Genomic DNA, 21,379 nt, shown 5'->3' on the forward strand with positions numbered 1-21,379 from the left:
GGGTCACCCAGCAGACAAGTGGCGGAGCCGGGATTAGAACCCAGATCCTCCCCACCACCAAACCCGGGCTCTAGCCATTGAGCGATGCAGAAATGCTTAGTAGTCATTCATTCATTCATTCAATAGTATTTATTGAGCGCTTACTATGTGCGGAGCACTGTACTAAGCGCTGGGAGTGTACAAATCGGTAACAGATAGAGACAGTCCCTGCCCTTTGACGGGCTTACGGTCTAATCGATAACCATCACCCCAAAACTCCTTCAAGGTGGTAAACAGCAGGGTCTCCAGGCTCTTGGACCTCTCGGTTGTCAGCTTCGGCGATCCAGTAGCCACTTTCCAAGATCTCACGTTTCAGGGTTCTGGGGTGGTTCAGTTTGGTAGAAACGAGGCGCGGTGTGGCCTAGTGGTCAGAGCCCGAGCCTGGGAATCAGGAGGACCCGGGTTCTAATCCTGGCTCCGCCGCAGGTCTGCTGGGTGACCTTGGACAGATCACTTCAGCTTTGTGGGCCTCAGTTCCCTCGCCCGTAAAATAGGGATCAGAGGGTGAGCCCCGTGTGGGGCAGGACCTGTGTCCAACCCGATCGATTGGTATAAGTGTGGTTTTTGTTAAGCGCTTACGACGTGTCAGGCACCGTGACCGAGCGCTGGGGTGGCTACCGGCAAATCGGGTTGGACCCAGTCCCTGGCCCACGCGAGGCTCACTGTCTCAATCCCCATTTTAGGGAGACAGTAACTGAGGCCCAGAGAAGAGAAGTGACTTGCCCAAGGTCACACAACAGACATGTGAGCCCGTTACTGGGCAGGGATTTTCTCTACCCGTTGCCCGAATTATACATTCCGAGTGCTCGGTACAGCGCTCTGCACGCCGTAAGCGCTCGATAAATCCGACTGAATGAATGAATGAAAGTGGTGGAGACGGGATTAGAACCCATGGCCTTCTGACACAGCCCCCCGCTGTATACACTAAGCTGTACCCTAGTGCTTAGAACGGTGCTCGGCACATGCCAAGCGCTTGACAAGTACAGTGGATAGAACAGAGGCCTGGGAGTCAGAAGGTCACGGGTTCTAATCCCGGCTCTGTGACTTGTCAGCCGCATGACCTTAGGCGTGTCACTTCACTTCCCTGTGCCTCAGTTCCCTCATCTGTAAAATGGGGATGAAGAGTGTGAGCCCCACGTGGGACAACCTGATTACCTTGTATCCCCCCAGTGCTTAGAACAGTGCTCGGCACATAGGAAGCGCTTAACAAATACCAACATTAGTATTATTCTCTGGAAAGGGGGAATTGAGACCGTGAGCCCCACGTGGAACAGAGACGGTATCCAACCCGATTGGTTTGTATCCCCCTCGGCGCTTAATCGGTACCTCGGTTATTGTTATGATAAGGCGGTCGCCGGAAAAATGAGTGGCGCGAAGCCCCGCTCGCCCCTTTCCAGCGGGATTTTCCCCACGGCTCCCGGGCCGACGGGACCCGCCCCTTAGCCCTCCGGTGCAGACGGGAGGAAGAGCTGGAGGTTGTTCTCCGAGAGGGATGTAGAATCAACAAGAAAGGACCGGCCCCTTCCCCGTCCCGTCCCCGTCCCCCCCCCCCCCCCCCGGGGCCAAGAGAACGGGGATCGGGGAGGACGGGCCGAGCCAGACCGCCCCGAGCAGCCAATGGAGAGGAGGGGTGGGGCCGGTGGCCGCCGGGCTCTTAAATCGGGGGGGACCGGAGCGGGAAGAGGGAGAGGAGATGCCTAGCGGGGAGTGGACCCAGCAGGAGAGGCCGGCCGGGAGCCGGGCTCCGCCCCGAGGACCCCAGGTGAGCGAGGGGCACCGGCCACCGGCCGGGGAAGGCCGGCCGGGCGGGCTGGTTTCCGTCGGGGAGCGAGGAGAAGCAGAGCGGCCCGGTGGGTCGAGCCCGGGCCCGGGGGTCGCACGGACCCGCCTTGGCATCCCGGCTGCGGCGCCTGTCTCGCCGACAGACCCCGGCCGAGTCGCCCCACTTCCGGGCCTCAGTTACCGCGTCTGTACGATGGGGGTTGAGACCGTGAGCCCCGGGTGGGACGGGGACGGTACCCAACCTGGTCGGAGGTCATGGGTTCTAATCCCGGCTCCGCCGCTTGTCAGCTGTGTGACTTTGGGCAGGTCACTTCACTTCTCTGGGCCTCAGTTCCCTCATCTGGAAAATGGGGATGAAGACTGTGAGCCCCGTGAGGGAAAACCTGATCACCTTGTATCCCCCCCAGCGCTTAGGACAGTGCTTTGCATATATAGTAAGCGCTTACCAAATACCAACATTATTGATGATGGTATCTTTTAAGCGCTTACTATGTGCCAAGCACCGTTCTAAGCACTGGGATAGATTCAGGTTGTCCCACGTGGGGCTCACAGTCTTCATCCCCATTTTCCAGATGAGGTAGCTGAGGCACAGAAAAGTCAGGTGACTTGCCCAAAGTCACACAGCTTGTATGTAGTCCAGTGTGTGTCACTTGGTGAGCGCTTAGCAAATATTTTTATTATCGTTATTATTATTAGCCAAAGGCAGAATTCACACTTGGAGATTTTCCTTTCCAAAGATGTGACTGAGGGGGGAAAGACCCAGCATTTGATGGGAACCTTAATGATAATAAAAATAATAATAATAATAATCATGAAGATGATTGTATTTGTTAAGGGCTTACTATGTGCCAAGCACTGTTCTAAGCGCCAGGGGAGGCACAGGGTAATCAGGTTGTCCCACATGGGGATCACAGCCTTAATCGCCGTTTTACAGATGAGATAACCGAGGCACAGAGAAGTTAAGTGACTTGCCCAGTCACGCAGCTGATGAGTGGCGGAGCCGAGATTAGAACCCACGACCTCTGACTCCCAAGCCTGGGCTCTTTCCACTAAGCCATGCTGCCTCTCTTCCTTAATGATGATGATGATAAACTGGAGGAATCAAATTCCTTGAAACACGGCCTAGGGGATAGAGCCCGGCCAGGAACGGGGCAGAAGACCTGGGGTCTAATGCCAGCTCCGCCGCTTGCCTGCTGTGTGACTGTGGCCAAGTCACTTCACTTCTCTGGGCTCCAGTTTCCCCTCCTGTAAAATGGAGATTAATTCATTAAGTAGTATTTATTGAGCACTTACTATGTGCAGAGCACTATATTAAGCGCTTGGAATGTCCAATTGGGCAACAGATAGAGACCATCCCTGCCCAGTGGTGGGCTCACAGTCTAATCGGGGGAGACAGACGGCAAAGCAAAATCGAACAAAACAAAAACAAGACAACATCATCAGGATAAATAGAATCAAGGAGATATATACCTCATTAACAAAATAAATAGGGTAATAAATAATATATAATAATGTTGGTATTTGTTAAGCGCTTACTATGTGCAGAGCACTGTTCTAAGTGCCAAGCCTAGATACAGGGTAATCAGGCTGTCCTACATGAGGCTCACAGTCTTCATCCCCATTTTACAGATGAGGGAACTGAGGCACAGAGAAGCGAAGTGACTTGCCCACAGTCACACTGCTGACAGGTGGCACAGCAGGGATTCGAACCCATGACCCGACTCCCAAGCCCGGGCTCTACCGACTGAGCCATATACAAATAAGCCCAGTGCTGAGGGGAGGGGAAGGGGGAAGAGCAGAGGTGCGGGAGGGAAGGGGAGCAGAGGGAAAGGGGGGCTCAGTGTGGGAAGGCCTCCCGGAGGAGGGGAGCTCTCAGGAGGGCTTTGAAGAGGGGAAGATTAAGTTCCTTTTCTCCTGTCTCTGTCACCTGTCTACTGGGCCACCTTGGGCAAGTCACTTCATTTCTCCGGGCTTCAGTTTCCTCCCGTAAAATGGGGGTTCAGTACTTGGTCCCCTTTGCGGGACTGTGTCTTAGCTGAGTGTATCGACCCCGGGGCTCAGTACAGACGGTGCTAGGAAGTGCTTAACAATTGCCATTATTATTATTATTGTTATTGCACCAAGTGTAAAGAAAGTAGGAGAAGACTCCTGTTCCAAGACATCTGCATGTTGCATTTAAGGGCAGAATAAATGTTCCTCAGGAAAACTTTTGTATATATTTTTATTACCCTATTTATTCTGTTAATGAGATGTACATCCCCTTGAGTCTATTTATTGCTATTGTTTTTGTCCCTCCCTCTCCCCCGATTAGACCGTAAGCCCGTCAGTGGGCAGGGATTGTCTCTATCTTTTGCCCAATTGTCCATTCCAAGCGCTTAGTACGGTGCTCTGCACATAGTAAGTGCTCAATAAATATTATTGAATGATTGAATGAAAACTTAATTTAAATTTCACTCCTGAGCCTCAGTTGACTCATCTCTAAAACGAGGATTAAGAGCGTGAGCCCCATGTGGGTCAGGGACTCTATCCAGCGGTTCGTAATAATAATAATGTCGGTATCTGTTAAGCTCTTACTATGTGCAGAGCACTGTTCTAAGCTCTGGGGTAGAGACAGGGTCATCAGGTGGTCCCACGTGAGCCTCACAGTCTTCATCCCCATTTTACAGATGAGGGAACTGAGGCCCAGAGAAGTGAAGTGACTCGCCCACAGTCACACAGCTGCCAAGTGGCAGAGCTGGGATACAGTGCTCGGCACATAGTAAGCGCTCAGTAAATACGATTGAATGAATGAATGATCTTGTATCTACCTCAGAGCTTAGAACACCACTGGACACGCAGTAAGGGCTTAACCATGGGATTTAAAAAGAAAAGAAAAGAAAAGGCCGCCTCATCCCGGGCCAGCACATTTCATTATGAAACGGCCATGGCTTCTCTCTCCCGGGGGCTAGGAGTCGAAAGTTTCAGACTCGAAGCAGCTTCGTCTAGTGTGTCGAGCCCGGGCCTGGAAGTCAGAAGGACCTGGGTTCTAATCCCGGTGCTCCGCCACTTGTCTGCTGTGTGACCTGGGGCGAGTCACTTCGCTTCTCTGGGCCTCAGTTCCCTCATCTGGATAATGGGGATTAAGACTTGCAAGCCCCATGTGGGAGGGGGTGCCTCGATTTTCTTGTGTTCGCCCCAGCACTTAGTACAGTGTTTCGCACGTAGCGAGCGCTTACAGATACCATAAAATAATTTGTAAAGAGTGAAAACCGTCTGAATTGAGATTTTACTATGAAGCCAGGTAGATTTAAATTGAAGGCGTTCGGGCCGTGTAATTGCGTACCCTTCACGGTCTTTGATGAAATCATCAGGTGTGTCTAAAAACCTGTCTTCCAACTCTGTTATATTGTACTCTCCCAAGCGCTTAGTACAGTGTTCCGCAAGCAGCAAACATTTGGTAAATGCGACGGATTGATTGAAGAATCTGGAAGGCGGATGATTTATTGGCCTTTTTCTGGGGTTCCCGGATAGCGGTGTTGATTCTTTGTAAGGTGGTTTCACTCTGGGAAAGAATCCCTGGGCATTGTTAGCTTAGCTCTTTTTTTCCACTTGGGCAGTGCCGTGTTGAGCCTCGTGGGGGTCGGGGGACCTGGGTTCTAATCCCGGCTCCGCCACGTGTCTCCTGTGACCTTGGGTGAGTCATTTCACTTCTGTGCCTCAGTTCCCTCTTCTGTAAAATGGCGATTAAGACTGTGAGCCCCACGTGGGACAACGTTGGGCTAGATACAGGGTAATCAGGTTGGCCCACTCGGGGCTCACAGTCTTCATCCCCATTTTCCAGATGTGGTAACTGAGGTACAGAGAAGTGAAGTGGCTTGCTCAAGGTCACACAGCAGACAAGAGGTGGAACCGGGAGTAGAACCCACATCCTCTGACTCCCAAGCCCGGCCTCTTGACTATTTTTCCACTTCTACTTTCGACTGCCCTTATTCCTAGTCTCCCGTCTCCCAATTCAGTTGTATTGTGCTTTCCCAATTTATCGAACGCTTACTATATAGAGCACTGTACTAAGCACTTGGGAGAGTAGAGTACAACAATAAACAGACGCATTCCCAGCCCACAGGGAGCTCACAGTCTGAAGGGGGAGACGGACCTTAATAATAATAATGTTGGTATTTGTTAAGCGCTTACTATGTGCAGAGCACTGTTCTAAGCGCTGGGGGAGATACAGGGTGATCAGTTTGTCCCACATGAGGCCCACAGTCTTCATCCCCGTTTTTACAGATGAGGGAACTGAGGCCCAGAGAAGTGAAGTGACTCGCCCACAGTCACACAGCTGCCAAGTGGCAGAGCCGGGATTAGAACCCAGAACCTCTGACTCCCAAGCCCGAGCTCTTTCCACTGAGCCACGCTGAACAGTATCTCCCCCCGACCAAACCAGCCCATGACTCTGCCTCATTTATTTTCCCGGTCCCGGTGGAAGCGATTGAACCTCCTATAGACTGTAAGCTGTTGTGGGCAGGGAAGGTGTCGGTTACATTGTCGTGTTGTACTCTCCCGAGCGCTTAGTACAGCGCTCTGCGCACAGTAAGCGCTCCGTAAAGTTGATGGATTAATTGATCCCTTCTCCATCGCCCTTCTATTTGGTTCTGCACCCTTTAGTCATCCCACCCTCAGCCCCACGGCATTTATGTCCATATCCGTAATTTGTTTATAAAAGTAATAATTATTGTTGTGGTATTAAGTGCTTATTATGTGCCAAGCACTGTCTTAAGCACTGGGGTAGATAGAAGATCTTTCATTCAATTCAGTAGTATTTTTTGAGCGCTTACGATGTGCAGAGCACTGTACTAAGTGCTTGGAATGGACAATTCGGCCACAGAGACAATCCCTGCCCAGTGACGGGCTTAAGATAATCATCAGCGTGGACACAATTCCTTTCCCACGTAGGGCTCAAGGTCTCAATCCCCACTTTGCAGATGAGGGAACTGAGGCACAGAGAAGTGAAGTGACTTGCTCGAGGTCACACAGCAGACAGGTAGGGGAGTCGAGATTAGAACCCATGACCTTCCGACTCACCGACTCGTGCTCTCTCCGCTCGGCTACGAGTGTCTGTCTCCCCCTTAGGTCGGTAAGCCCGCTGTGGGCAGGTAATGTATCTGTTACATTGTTGCGTCGTCCTCTCCTGAATGCTCAGTGCAGTGCACGGCCCTTGACCGTGAGCCCGTTGATGGGTAGGGATTGTCTCTATCCGTTGCCGAATTGTACTTTCCAAGGGCTCGGTTCAGGGCTCCGCGCACGGTAAGCGCTCAGTAAATAGGATCGAATGCGTGAATGAGTGCTCAGCACACTAGAAGCGCTCAATAAATAGGATGGGTCGCGTGATTTGAGCCAGGACCGCTGGCGGTAGGGAACGGCCCCGCTAGAGGGAATCCTTGACCGACCGACTGTCCGGGGCCCACCGCGATCCCTCGGCCGTTGGGAGGAAAGCGTTTTATTTAGGAGAAACACTTTAGGTATGTAGTTAGTGACTGTGGTGGATGAGAACGAAGGTTACAGGGCTCTAGACCGGAAGCTCATCGTGGCCAGGGAATGTGTCTCTTTATTGTTCTCTTGTAATAATAACGATAATAATAATAATAGTTGTGGTATTTCGTGTGACTTTGGACAAGTCACTTAACTTCTCGGCGCCTCAGTTACCTCATCTGTAAAGATGGGGATTAAGATCGTGAGCCTCACGTGCTTCTCGGCTGACTGTGTGCTGAGCACTGTATTGCGCACTTGGGAGTGTACAGTAATAATAATGATGATGATGATGGTATTCGTTAAGCGCTTACTATGTGCCAAGCGCTGTTCGAAGCGCTGCGGGAGATAGAAGGAAATCAGGTTGTCCCACGTGGGACACAGTCTCTATCCCCATTTTACAGGTGAGGTAGCTGAGGCCCAGAGAAGTGAAGCGACTTGCCCCGAGTCACACAGTTTAGAAGCGGCGGAGCCGGGATTAGAACCCACGACCTCTGACCCCTAAGCCCGGGCTCTTTCCACTAAGCCACGCTGCTTCTCCGTTCCCCGCCCACGAGGAACTTACAGTCTGGAGGGGAAGACAGACCTTAATTTAAGTGAATAAATGGTGGATCCGGACATTCTTGCTGGGGGGCCGAGGGAGCGGGGTAGAAAGGGAACAAATCCAAGCGCAAAGGCGACGCAGAAGGGAGCGGGAGAAGAAGAAGAAAGGAGGGCGCGGGCAGGGAAGGCCCCCCGGAGGAGGCGGACCTTCTGTGAAGGCTTTGAAGGACAGGGGGAGGGAGCGGTGGTCAGGTGGCTGTGAAGTGGGAGGATGTTGCTGACCGGAGGCGGGACGCGGCCGAGGGGTCGGCGGGGAGATGGACGAGCCGGAGGCCCGGGGAGGAGGTTGGCACGAGAGGAGCGGAGTGTGCGGCCCAGGATGGAGGAGGAGGAGAGAAGGGAGGGGAGGCCGGAGGGGGCGAGGCGACGGACGGCTTTAAAGCCGACGGGGACGAATTTCTGTCCGATGTCGAGGTGGACGGGCGACCGCCGGAGGGTCTCGCGGAACGGGGAAACACGGCCCGAACGTTATCGTCGAAAAAACGATCCGGCCGGCCGAGGCAAGTACGGACCGGAGCGGGGAGAGACGGGAGGTCGGCCCGGAGGCCGACGCGGACACCGAGGCGGGCGTAGGATAAATGCCCGGATCAATTGGATGGAGAGGAAAGGGCGGATCTTAGCCACACCGTGAAGGTCGAACCGACAGGAATTAATGATGGATTGGATGCGTGGGTTGAATGAGAGGGAGGAGTCAAGGATAAGGCCAAGGTTCCGGGCTTGTGAGACGGGAAAGATGGTGGCGACGCCTACGGTGGTGGGAAAGTCGGGGAAGAACAGGGTTTGCGTGAGAAGATAAGGAGTTCTGTTTTAGACATGTCAAGTTTGTGGCGATGGGAGGACGTCCAAGTAGAGATGACTTGAAGGCAGGAGGAAGTGCGACTCTCAGAGAGATCGGGGTGGAGATGGAGGTGCGTACAGATGTTCCGAAGACAGTAGGAAACGTGAAACTTCACCCCAGACTTCTCAGTGCTATTCCCAGTCGATCGGTGATATTTATCGAGCTCTCACTCTATGCAGAGCACCGTTCCCAGCACTCCGGATAATACAGTGCACGAGTTGGTAGAGACGGTCCCTGCCCACAGGGAGCTTACTTTCTAGAGATCAGAGTGGAACCGTCCATCTGGGATTGACCGCGCTCTGCACATAGTAAGCGCTCAAGAAATACCGTTGAATGAATGAATGAATATCGTGTCCGGTTCCGAATGGAAAAGAGACACGCTACTGCCAGCCTTCTCCCCGGGTCTCCGTCTCATAATAATAATGTTGGTATTTGTTAAGCGCTTACTCTGTGCAGAGCACTGTTCTGAGCGCTGGGGGAGATACAGGGTCATCAGGTCGTCCCACGTGAGGCTCACAGTTAATCCCCATTTTACAGATGAGGTCACTGAGGCCCAGAGGAGTGAAGTGACCTGCCCACAGTCACCCAGCTGATCAGTGGCAGAGCGGGGATTCGAACCCACGACCCCGGACTCCCAAACCCGGGCTCTTTTCCCTGAGCCGCGCTGCTTCTCCTCTATCTCACCGCTGACCTCAAGCCCACATCCTGCCTGTGGCCTGGGATGCCCTCCCTCCTCAGATCCCAGACAATGACTTGTAGAAGCAGAGTGGCTCAGTGGAAAGAGCACAGGCTTGGGAGTCGGAGGTCGTGGGTTCTAATCCCGGCTCCGCCACTCGTCCGCCGGGTGACTCTGGGCAAGTCACTTCACTTTCCTGTACCTCAGGGACCTCATCTGTAAAATGGGAATTTAGACTGTTGAGCTCCACGAGACAATTAGATTACCTTGTATCTACCACAGTGCTCAGAAAAGTCCGTGGTACAGACAGAAGCAGGGTGGCTCAGTGGAAAGAGCCCAGGCTGGGGAGTCAGATCATGGGTTCGAATCCTGCCTCTGCCACTTGTCATCTGTATGACTGTGGGCAAATCGCTTCACTTCTCTGGGCCTCAGTGACCTCATCTGTCAAATGGAGATTAAAAAATGTGAGCCTCACGTGGGACAACCTGATTACCCTGTATCTACCCCAGCTCTTAGAACAGTGCTCTGCACATAGTAAGCGCTTAACAAATACCAACATTGTTATTATTATAGTAAGCGCTTAACAAATACCATCGTTATTACTCCCCTTCAAAGCCTTATCGAAGGCCCATTTCCTCACAAAACCCCACTTTTCCTCATCTCCCACTCCCTTCTGCGTCACCCTGACTTCCCCCCTTGGCTCTTCCCCCGCCCACCCAGCCCCCCGGCACTTTTGTATAGATCTGTAATTTATTTGTACTGATGTCTGTCTCCCCCGTCTCCAGACTGCGAGCTCATCGTGGGTGGGGAACGTCACTGCTTCCTGTTATATTGTACTTTCCCGAGCGCTTAGTACACACCGTGAGCGCTTAATAAATACGATTGAATGAATGAAAGAATGACCACTGGTCCGGCCTCAGGGTGACTGGACACTGGACGCCCACACCGACCCCTGTCATCTGATCCAATTGCTGAGTTTGGGGGTTTGAAGACTTTGCAGACTATCGATCGGCCGAATTTATTGAGAGCTTACTATGTGTAGAGCGGTGTATTAAGCACCTGGGAGAGCACTGGTAGGCATGTACCCTGTCTTATGGTCTACAGGGGAGACAGTGCTGTTCTTGCCCCCTCCTACCTCACCTGGCTGCTCTCCTCCTCCAACCCAGCCCGCACACTCCGCTCCTCTCATGCCAACCTTCCCACTATCCCTCCATCTTGTCTATCTCGCCGCTGACCCCTGGGTCACGTCCTGCCTCTGTCCTGGACACCCTCCCTCCTCAAATCCACAGACAGTGACTCTCCCCCCCTTCAAAACCTTATCGAAGGCCCATCTCTTCCAAGAGGCCTTCCCTACCTGCGCCCTCCTTTCCTCTTCTCCCACTCCCTTCCGCATCGCCCCGACTCGCTCCCTCTGTTCATCTCCCCTCCCAGCCCCACATCCCTTATGATGAGGATGATGGTATTCGTTAAGTTCTTCCTATGTGCCAAGCACTGTTCCAAGTGCTGGGGTAGGTAGAAGGAAATCAGGTTGTCCCACGTGGGGTTCACAGTCTCAACCCCCAATTTACAGATGAGGTAACTGAGGCCCAGAGAAGTGACTTGCCCAGGGTCACCCAGCAGACAAGAGGCAGAGCCAGGATTAGAATCCACGACCTCTGACTCCTAAGTCTCTGCTCTTTCCACTAAGCCACGCTGCTTCTCAATGTCCATACCTCTTATTCATTTATTTCTGGTAATATCTATTTCCCCTCTGTAGATTCTAAGCCCACTGGGGGCAGGGAAGGTGTCAGTTTATTGTTCTATTGTACTGTCCCATGCTCCTAGTACAGTGCTCTGCACACAGTAGGTGCTTAATCAATACAATTGATTGACTGACAATTATAAAATGGAGGATGGCTGTAGATATAAGTGCTTTGGGGCTGAGGGAGGGGAGCAAATCCAAGTGCAAGGGTGATGCAGAAGGGAGAGGAAGAGGAAGAAAAGAGGGCTCCGTCAGCTGGCCTTTCAGTCTAAATGTTTTTTTAAATAATAATAATAGTAATGATGGCATTTGTTAAGCGCTTACTATATGCAAAGCACTGTTCTAAGTGCTGGGATAGATTGAAGGTAATCAGGGTTTCCCGAGGAGGGCTCACAGACTTCATCCCCATTTTACAGATGAGGGAACTGACACCCAGAGAAGTGAAGTGACTTGCCAAAGTCACCCAGCTGACGAGTGGCAGAAGTGGGATTAGAACCCACGACCTCTGACTCCCAAGCCCGGGCTCTTGCCACTAATCCACGCTGCTTCTCCGTTTTTAAATGCTCAGCACTGGCTTTGAAGAATTGGTTGAATCTGTCAAGGCCCCTGTGTTCAAAAAGGCCTCTCCGGAGGTGGGATTCTGCTGGCAAAATTCTAGATTTAGCTTTTTGTCCACCCATAAGAAGCATGGCTGTCCTTGATCCAGTCTACGACGGATCCCACGTCACCCGCCCCCTGAAAGGTACACAACAGCCCACAAGTGGTTTGTTTGAGTGAGGAGGGGGGAGAGATGCAGAAAAGCCCAATTGGAAGTCCTTGCAGCAGAATCGGGGTGCTCTGCCAATCCTCGAATGGAGTGTGGTCAATTAACCCACCAAGGGTTGAAATGAATCCAAGATTTCCCCTTTTATCTGGGCCACTTAATAATAGTAATAATGGTGGTATTTGTTAAGCGCATACTATGTGCAAAGCACTGTTCTAAGCGCTGTGGGGGGATACAAGGTGATCACTTTGTCCCACGTGGGGCTCCCAATCTTCATCCCCATTTTACAGGTGAGGGAACTGAGGCACCGAGAAGGGAAGTGACTTGCCCAAAGTCACGGAGCTGAGAGGTGGCGGAGCTGGGATTGGAACCCATGACCTCTGACTCCTAAGCCCAGGCTCTTTCCACTGAGCCACGCTGCTTCTCCAGCTTAAGTAGCACGGAGCAAAAAACCCTGGATTCTCACGAGCGGGCTTGCCGAAACTTGGTTTCTCGGGTTGTATTGCAAAGACTTTGAATTCAACTCTAAGTTCTTAGTTGATGCTGGCCTGCAAATTTAGAAGCTTCCATTCACCAGAAAACACCTCACTCCCCTGCCCCCACTGTGATCCAATTTTGGACATCATTCGCTATCAATGAGAGCAGGAGCAGGGCAGGAGTCAGAGGACCTGGGTTCTAATGCCGGCTCTGCCACTTGTTTGCTGTGTGATAATAAAAATAATAGTATTTGCTAAGCGCTTACTATGTGCTGAGCACTGTTCTGAGTGCTGGGAGAGATACAGGGTAATCAGATCGTGCCTCGTGGGGCTCACATTTTTTAATCTCCATTTTTCCAGATGAGGTAACTGAGGCCCAGAGAAGTGGCGGAGCCGGGATTAGAACCCACGACCTTTGACTTCCAAGCCCGGGCTCTTGCCACTAAGCCACTCGGGCAAGCCGCTTAACTTCTCTGTGCCTCAGTTACCTCGTCTGGAAAATGGGCATTAAGACTGTGAGCCCCACGTGGGGCAACCTGATTACCATGTTTCTATCCCAGCACGTAGAATAGTGCTAGCACATCATAAGCACTTAAGAAATACCATAATAATAATATCAAAAATTTGGATATTATGACTTCTTGATTATTCCCCCCCCCCCAGTTTTCCATCAAGTAAAAATTCTACTACTGGATCGATCGTAGCACGATGGAAGGGCTCTCTCTACACCCACCCCCTTGGAGATCTCGCTCGCTCCCACGGCTTCAGCTCCCACCGCTATTCGGATGATTCCCAGGTCTCCCTCTCGTCCTGACCTCTCCCTCTCCGCCGCCTCGCATTTCCTCCCGCCTTCAGGACACCCCTCCCCGGGCGTCCCGCCGACAGCTCAAACCGAACATGTCCAAAACACAACTCCTCATCTTCCCACCCAAACCCCGTCCCCGGTGAGTGAGTCGTATTTATTGGGCACTTAACGTGTGGAGAGGACTGTACTAAGCTCTGGGGAGAGTACAGTGGAACAATAAGCAGGCACATTCCTGCCCAGAATGAGTTTACGTTGTAGAGAGGGGACAGGCGTTAATATAAAGAAAAGAAATTCAGATTTGGACATGAGGCTGGGAGGATGAGTTATAGGGAGCAGGTCAGGACGACGCAGAAGGGAGGGGGAGAAGAGGAAAAGAGGGCTCGGTCAGGGAAGGCCTCTCGGAGGAGATGGGCCTTCGATAAGGTTTCGGGAGAGGGGAGGGTCATTGTCGGATTCGAAGAGGGAAGGCGTTCCGGGCCAGAGGCGGGTTGGGGGCGAGGGGTCGGCGGCGAGATAGACGAGATGGTGCCACAGTGAGGAGGTCGGCATTAGAGGAGCGAAAGTGCGGGCGGGACTGGAGTAGGAGAGTAGCGAGGTGAGGTGGGAGGGGGCAATGGGGTTGAGAACTTTAAAGCAGCTTTTTTGCCCCAATTGTTTGTGGGACAAAACCTGCCAATTCTGTTTTAAAGCAGTTTTTTGCCCCGATTGTTCGTGGCACAAAACCTGCCAATTCTGTTTTAAAGCAGTTTTTTGCCCCAATTGTTCATGGCACAAAGCCTGCCGATTCTGCCCTTAAGATCTGACACAAGAACTTCACGTTAAGTTCAAAGATGAAGACCTCCCTGCGCCTTAAAATTCCGTCAGAGACGGTCCTAGGATGTAATCGCGTCCCTTGGGTGATTCAGCGAGTGATCCTGAGCGGGTGAACCTTTTTTTTTTTTAACTTGTCAATAGGTCAGGCACTAATAATAAAACCGGAGACGTGTTAATGAAGCCAGATTGGTACAGGGGAATGAGGAAATAGCCTCCCGCTGGTAGATGTATGTTGATGTAGAACAGAAACATTTATTTGGGCCGGGACGCGGAGCTCGGGCGGGTTTATCTTTGGTACTCTTTAGAAGCCGGATACTTTCAGAAGAAACTCTATCAGGCTGTGGAAATGTGGAATTTGGCACCAAATGAAATGGGACTTCTCCCCGGAGCCCCGCCTCGTCGTAAGATTTGTAAGACGGTTCCGCCAGGATAAACTTCGAAGAGCGCACGGATTGTGAGCTGAAAGCCCCGTTAGAGGTCCTTGGGAAAGCCTTCCCCCATCGCAGGCATCTGGAACTGGCAGAGAGGAGTCCGAGCAGGGTGGTCTAGTGGGTAGAGCCCGGGCCGGGTGTCTGGACCGCCCGCTCGCCTGCTGTGTGACCTTGGGCAAGTCACTTCAATCAGTCACTTCTCTGGGTCTCCGCTTCCTCATCTCTAAATCTCGGTTGCCCTACCCTCTCTCCTCCCCTCCTTATTAATTAATATTAGGGTGTTTGTTAAGCGCATACCATGCCCCAGGCACTGTACTAAGCGCTGGGTTTGAAGCCTTTTTTTTTTACCTCCACGTTCACTCCACCCTGCTGCCCGGATCATTCGCGTGAGAAAACCTTGAGCCACATCTCATTAGGGGCAGGGGACGTGTCTGCGAATTTCCCTTGTAGCGTACTCTACTGAGCGCTTAGAACAGTTCTGTGCCCATGATGATGGTATTTGTTAAGAGCCTACTTTGCGCCAAGCACCGTTGCAAGCTCTGCTTAGAAATAAATAAATAATGGTATTTGTTAAGCCCTTATTTTGTGCCGGGCACTGTACTAACCACTGGAGTAGATGCAAGCAAACGATCGGACAGAGTCCCAGTCCCACGTGGGGCTCACAGTCTCAGCGTGGCTCAGTGGAAAGAGCCCGGGTTTAGGAGTCATCGGTCATGGGTTCTAATCCCGGCTCCACCACCTGTCAGCTGTGTGACTTTGAGCAAGTCACTTAACTTCTCGGGGCCTCAGTTACCTCATCTGTAAAATGGAGATTAAAAAATGTGAGCCTCACATGGGACAACCTGATGACCCTCTATCTCCCCCAGTGCTTAGAACGGTGCTCGGCACGTAGTAAGCGCTTAACAGATACCAACATCATTATTATTATTAATTCCCATTTGACAGATGAGGTAACTGAGGCACAGAGAAGTGAAGTGACTTGCCCAAAGTCCCACGGCTGACAAGTGGCCGAGTGGGGATTAGAACCCATGACCTTCTGACTCCCAGGCCTGTGCTCTATCCACTAAACCGTGCTAAATAAATACCATGAATTGACTGATTGATTAATCTCCCCCCGCCTCATTGAAAACCTCCAGTGGTTGCCCGCCCACCCACCCACCATTTGTAATAATAATGATGATGATGGTATCTGTTAAGCGCTTACTTTGTGCCAAGCACTGTTCTAAGCACTGGGGTAGATAAAAGGTTGTCCCCCGTGGGGCTCACAGTCTTAAGTCCCCATTTCCCAGATGAGGTAACTGAGGCCCAGAGAAGTGCAGTGACTTGGCCAAAGTCACACAGCTGATAGGTGGCGAAGCCGGGATTAGAACCCACGACCTCTGACTCCCAGGCCCGGGCTCTCTCCACTGAGCCGAGCCGCTTCTCTAGTTCATTTATGTTAATATCTGTCTCTATAGAGCGGAAGCTCGTTGTGGGAACTTGCCTACTTGTCCGCTATCTGTTGTATCCTACCAGTGCTTGGCACAGTGCTCTGTGCACAGGGAGAGCTCAGTAAGTACTGTTGATTGATTATTGATTGACCTACCTCTGCGGCAAACAGAAACTCCCCACCCCCTCAATCCCCTCGCCCCCTCCCACCTCACCTGGCTGCTCTCCTCCTTCCCCCATTAAACCCTCCTTCCCCAGGCCGGGCTCTCCCTTTTGCGTCGTCTGTGCATGGGGGTCGCTGACCTATGGATGGTTAATGTGGACCCCAAGCCCCTGGATTTTTAAATTATATTATAAATGATTTATTAATTCCTAATAATGTCTGTCCCTCCAGTCTGTAAGTTCTTTGTTGGCAGAGAATGTGTCTGCTGATTCTGCTATATTCTATGTACTCTCCCAAGGAGTCAGTACAGTGCTCTGCCCAAAATAAGTGCTCAATAAATACCATTGATGGATTAATTGAGAGGCCTTCCCTGATAGACCCTCGTTTTCTCCCAATAATAATAATTAAAGCATTTGTTAAGGGCTTACTCTGCGCCAGGCACTGTTCTAAGTGCTGGGGTGGGTTTAAGCAAATTGGGTTGGACCCAGTCCCTGTCCCACGTGGGGCTCACAGTCTCCATCCCCATTTTCCAGATGAGAGACCTGAGGCCCAGAGAAGTGAAGTGACTTGCCGGGATTAGCACCCATGACTCCCAGGTCCGGGCTCTAGCCATTACGCCATGTTGCTTCTATGTTCATTCCTATTATTCCTCCCTTTTGTGTTGCCTTCTCACTTGGTCTGCACCCCGTAAGTACGTGATAGTCACCCCTCCCTCACTCCCACATCCTTAGAGAAGCAGCGCGGCTCAGTGGAAAGAGCCCAGGCGTGGGAGTCAGAGGTCATGGGTTCCAATCCCGGCTCTCCCGCTTGTCAGCTATGTGACTGTGGGCAAGTCACTTCACTTCTCTGCGCCTCATCTGTAAAATGGGGATGAAGACGGTGAGCCTCACGTGGGACAACCCGATGACCCTCTATCCACCCCAGCGCTTAGAACAGTGCTCTGCACATAGTAAGCGCTTAACAAATACCAACTTTATTATTATTATTATCCTTCAACTCGGCTGTTTCTCCGATGAGTAATTAATTTTAAATGCCCGTCTCCCCCCAGACTGTAAGCTCGTTGTGGGCAGGGAACATGCCTACCGACTGTGTTATCCGGTGCTCTCCCAAGTGTTTAATACAGTGCTCTGCCCATAATAAGCGCTCAATAAATACAGCTGATGGAAAGTCTGCGAGTCTTCAAGCACCAAAACTCAGTAATTTGGTCGACAGGGTGGGTCTCCAGTGTCCGGTCAACCCGAGGCTGGACCAGGCTTGAAATTAGGGCAGTGGTCGTAACTTCATTCACTGGGTTCCTTAAGTCGTATTTATTGAGAGCTTACTGTGTGCAGAGCACTGTACTAAGCGCTTGAGAAAGTACAGTACAACGGTAAACGGTGACATCCCCTGCCCGCAAGGAGCGCACGGTCTAGAGAGGGGAAGACAGAAATGAGTAGAAATAAAGAAATGAGAGATCTGGACGTAAGGGGTGCGGGGCTGGGCTGGGGGAAGAGCAAAGGGAGCGAGTCAGAGGGACGCGGAAGGGAGTGGGAGATGAGGAAAAGTGGGGCTCAATCCAGGAAGGCCTCTTGGAGGAGGCCTCTAGACTGTAACCTCCCCGTGGGCAGTGTCCATCAAAGCACCCAAGCTCGGTGTTCGGCCCCCCCGCCAACGCTCAGTACGTACCACCCGTTGATCGATAAGCCAGCGTTTGCCATCGTGTTTTTTTTCAAAAAGGATTTTTGAGAGAACCACTCGGTCTAGACAGTCAACCCTTAACTTTGCTAGGCACCACCGCCCCAAAGCACTTATCCTTGTGTCCCCTCTCTGTTATTTATCAGCGTGGCCTAGTGGATAGAGCCCAGCCTGGGAGGTAGAAGGACCTGGGTTCTAATCGCGCTTGTCTGCCGAGTGACTGTAGGCAAATCTCTTGATTTTCGGCGCCTCAGTTCCCTCATCACTAAGATGGGAATGAAGACCGTGAGCCCTGTGTGGGACAGGGACCGCGGCCAACCCAGTTATCTTGTATCTGCCCCGGCGCTTAAAACAGTGCTCGTCTCTCCGGAGGCGCTCAGTAGACACCTCAGTTTTTATTATCACGGTGCGTCCGCCCCCGTAGATCGCGAACTCTTTATGAGCAGGTATCGTGTCCACCAGTTGTATTGTGATTTTCCAGGCGCTTAGAGTGCAGTGCCGTGTATTTCGCTCCATAAGCCCCGCCGAAGGATGGATTTAACGCTCTGTCCCCTCCTTTTGTTCGAAGGCGGTGATCAACGGGGGAGCCACCCCCAGCGGTGACCAGGACACAGAGGACACGGAGCTGATGGCCATCTACACCACGGAGAATGGCATCGCCGACAAGGTATGGGGCCTTGGCGCCCGGCGGGAAGGCCCAGAAGGATCTCGGCCTCCACCCCGCCATCGAGGGACGTCTCCCCCCCTCGTCTAGACTGTACGCTCATTGTGGGCAGGGATTGTGACCGTCTGTTGTTGGATCGCCCTCTCCCCATCGCTTAGTACAGTGCTCTGCACATAGTAAACGCTTAATAAATGATAATAATGTTGGTGTTAAGCGCTTACTATGTGCAGAGCACCGTTCTAAGCGCTGGGGGTAATCACGTTGTCCCATGTGAGGCTCACAGTCTTCATCGCCATTTTCCAGATGAGGTCACTGAGGCCCAGAGAAGTGAAGTGACTTGCCCACGGTCACCCAGCTGACAAGCGGCAGAGCGGGGATGCGAACCCATGACCTCTGACTCCCAAGCCCGGGCTCTTTCCACTGAGCCACGCTGCTTCAATAATAATGGCATTTGTTAAGCGCTTACTATGTGCCGAGCACTGTCCTAAGCGCTGCGGGGTGTTACAAGGTAATCAGGTTGTCCCACTTGGCGCTCATGGTGTTAATCCCCATTTTACAGATGAGGTAACTGAGGCACAGAGAAGTAAAGTGACTTGCCCAGAGTCACACAGCTGACAAGTGGCGGAGCCGGGATTGGAACCCATGACCTCTGACTCCCAAGCCCGGGCTCTTTCCACTGAGCCACGCTGCTTAAATACGATTGAGTCAATGAATTGGAGCTGATGTACTTTCTCATCCCCCTCTTCCCTGTCTCTATCCACCCTGTTTGGGCTCAGCTTCTATCCTGTTTAGACTGTGTTTAGCCCGTGAGCCCATCATTGGGCAGGGACGGTCTCTATCTGTTGCCGAATTGCCCATTCCAAGCGCTTAGTATAGTGCTCTGCACATAGTAAGCGCTCAATAAAAATGCTATTGAATGAACCTCCTCCCAGGACACTCCTTGGGGACGGTTTTCAAGAGGCGAGGGAAGGTGGAAGCATCTTTAAAAAGCAAAAAGCTGTCAGTCTGCCCGTCGCCCAGATCCAGATCCGGGCTGGATCCACTGGGCCGCACTGCCTCTCTAAGCAGCGTGGCTCAGCGGAAAGAGCCCGGGTTTGGGAGTCAGAGGTCATGAGTTCGAATTCCACCTCTGCCTCTTGTCAGCTGGGCGACCTTGGGTGAGTCACAACTTTTCTGTGCCTCAGTGACCTCATCTGCAAAACGGGAATGGAGACCCTGATCCCCACATGGGACAACCTGATTACCTTGTATCTACCCCAGTGCTTGGCACATAGTAAGCGCTTAACAAATACCAACATTATTATTATTAAAGAAGTGTCCGTATCCCATCAGGGACTGCGGCCGGCCTCGTGTGGCTCCCGGCTTCACGTCAACCCCTCGGCCGAGCGGAGCGAATCGTTCCGCCGTAGAGTACACGGGGCGGCCACGCTCCGATTTGCTCGAGGATTCTGACGAGAACAGTGGTAACGCTAAACGCGGTATTTGTTAAGCGGTTCCTGTACGTCAGTCACGTTACCAAGAGCTGGGATAGTTGGCGAGCCGTACGGGACAGGCACACTCCAGACGGCCCGCAGTCGAGTAGGAGGGCGAAGAGGATGAGGAAACTGAGGCAAAGAGAAGCGAAACGACGTAGCCCAGGTCCCCCAGGAGTCAATGACCCGTCTCACGTTCAGGGCCTTATCGATGGCACGTCTCCAATAAGAGGTCTTTCAGTCAGTCAATCAGCCACGTCTGCGGAGTGGCCTTGGGCGAGGCACTTCTTCTCTGTGCCTCAGTTCCCTCATCCGTAAAATGAGGATTGAGACTGTGAGCCTCGCGTGGGACAGGGACCAACCCGATTTGCTTGTAACGACCTCAGAGCCTGGAACGTAGTAAATGCTTAACAAATACCAGAATTATTATTATCATATAGTCTATAATAGTATGGCATACTATTATACTATTATAATACTATTATACTATGCCATATACTATACAAATACTATAATACTATGCCATACTATTATAATACTATTATAATGCAATTACCATACTATTATAATATAATTATTATGCTATAAAATCTACAATTATTATTATAGACTATATTAGACTACAGTCTATAGTCTATAATAATAATAGATACAATAATATCTAATCATTCCTTCAATCATATTTTTTGAGCACTGACTGTGTAACCACCTCAGTGCCTGGGACATAGGAAGTGCTAAACAAATACCAGAATAATAATTATTATTGTTAATAATAATAGTCATATTCATTCAGTTGTACTTACTGAGCGCTTACTGTGTGCAGAGCACTGGACTAATTTATTGAGCCCTTACTATGGACAGTGGCCTGTACTAAGCACTTGGGAGAGTACAGTACAACAGTGTAACAGACACGTTCCCTGCCCACAACGAGCTTCCAGTCTAGAGGAGCCGTCTTCTCCCACTCCCTTCTGCGACCCTCCTTGCACTTGGATCCCTTCCCTTTTTTCACCCCTCCCTCAGCCCTCAGCGCCGATGTCCAGATCCTTTATTGATTTAATTCTGTTCAGGTCCGTCTCCCCCTCTAGACTGAGAGCGTGTTTGGGACGGGGAATACGTCTCCCTACTCTCTCGCATTTGACTCTCCCGAGCGCTTAGTACAGTTCTCCGCGTAGCGTGGCTCAGTGGAAAGAGCCTGGGCTTCGGAGTCAGAGGTCATGGGTTCGACTCCTGGCTCTGCCCCTTGTCAGCTGTGTGACTGCGGGCAAGTCACTTAACTTCTCCTTGCCTCAGTTACCTCATCTGTAAAATGGGGATTAACTGTGAGCCTCACGTGGGGCAACCTGATGACCCTATATCTAACCCAGCACTTAGGACAGTGCTCGGCACATAGTAAGCGCTTAACAATACCAACATATACGAATGAATGAATGAATAATCAATAAATCAGAAACCAGGCCCAGGCTCGTGATTGATTGATTGAGACAAGTGGCTGATCTGGGAACGGAATCC

At 51.5% G+C, this 21,379-nt stretch overlaps 1 protein-coding gene across 2 annotated transcripts in view; it reads left to right on the plus strand.

The window, feature by feature from the left end:
- Nucleotides 1–21,379, plus strand: part of SLC23A2 (solute carrier family 23 member 2) — a 159,184-nt gene that overhangs the window by 79,762 nt on the left and 58,043 nt on the right. For both annotated transcript variants that reach the window (XM_029065392.2, XM_029065391.2), the window contains one exon: nt 18,303–18,401. In XM_029065392.2, the coding sequence (XP_028921225.1) occupies nt 18,303–18,401 (99 nt within the window). The remainder of the gene's footprint in view (nt 1–18,302; nt 18,402–21,379) is intronic.

Source organism: Ornithorhynchus anatinus, chromosome 5 (assembly GCF_004115215.2).
Source record: "Ornithorhynchus anatinus isolate Pmale09 chromosome 5, mOrnAna1.pri.v4, whole genome shotgun sequence".
NCBI classification, from domain to species: domain Eukaryota; kingdom Metazoa; phylum Chordata; class Mammalia; order Monotremata; family Ornithorhynchidae; genus Ornithorhynchus; species Ornithorhynchus anatinus.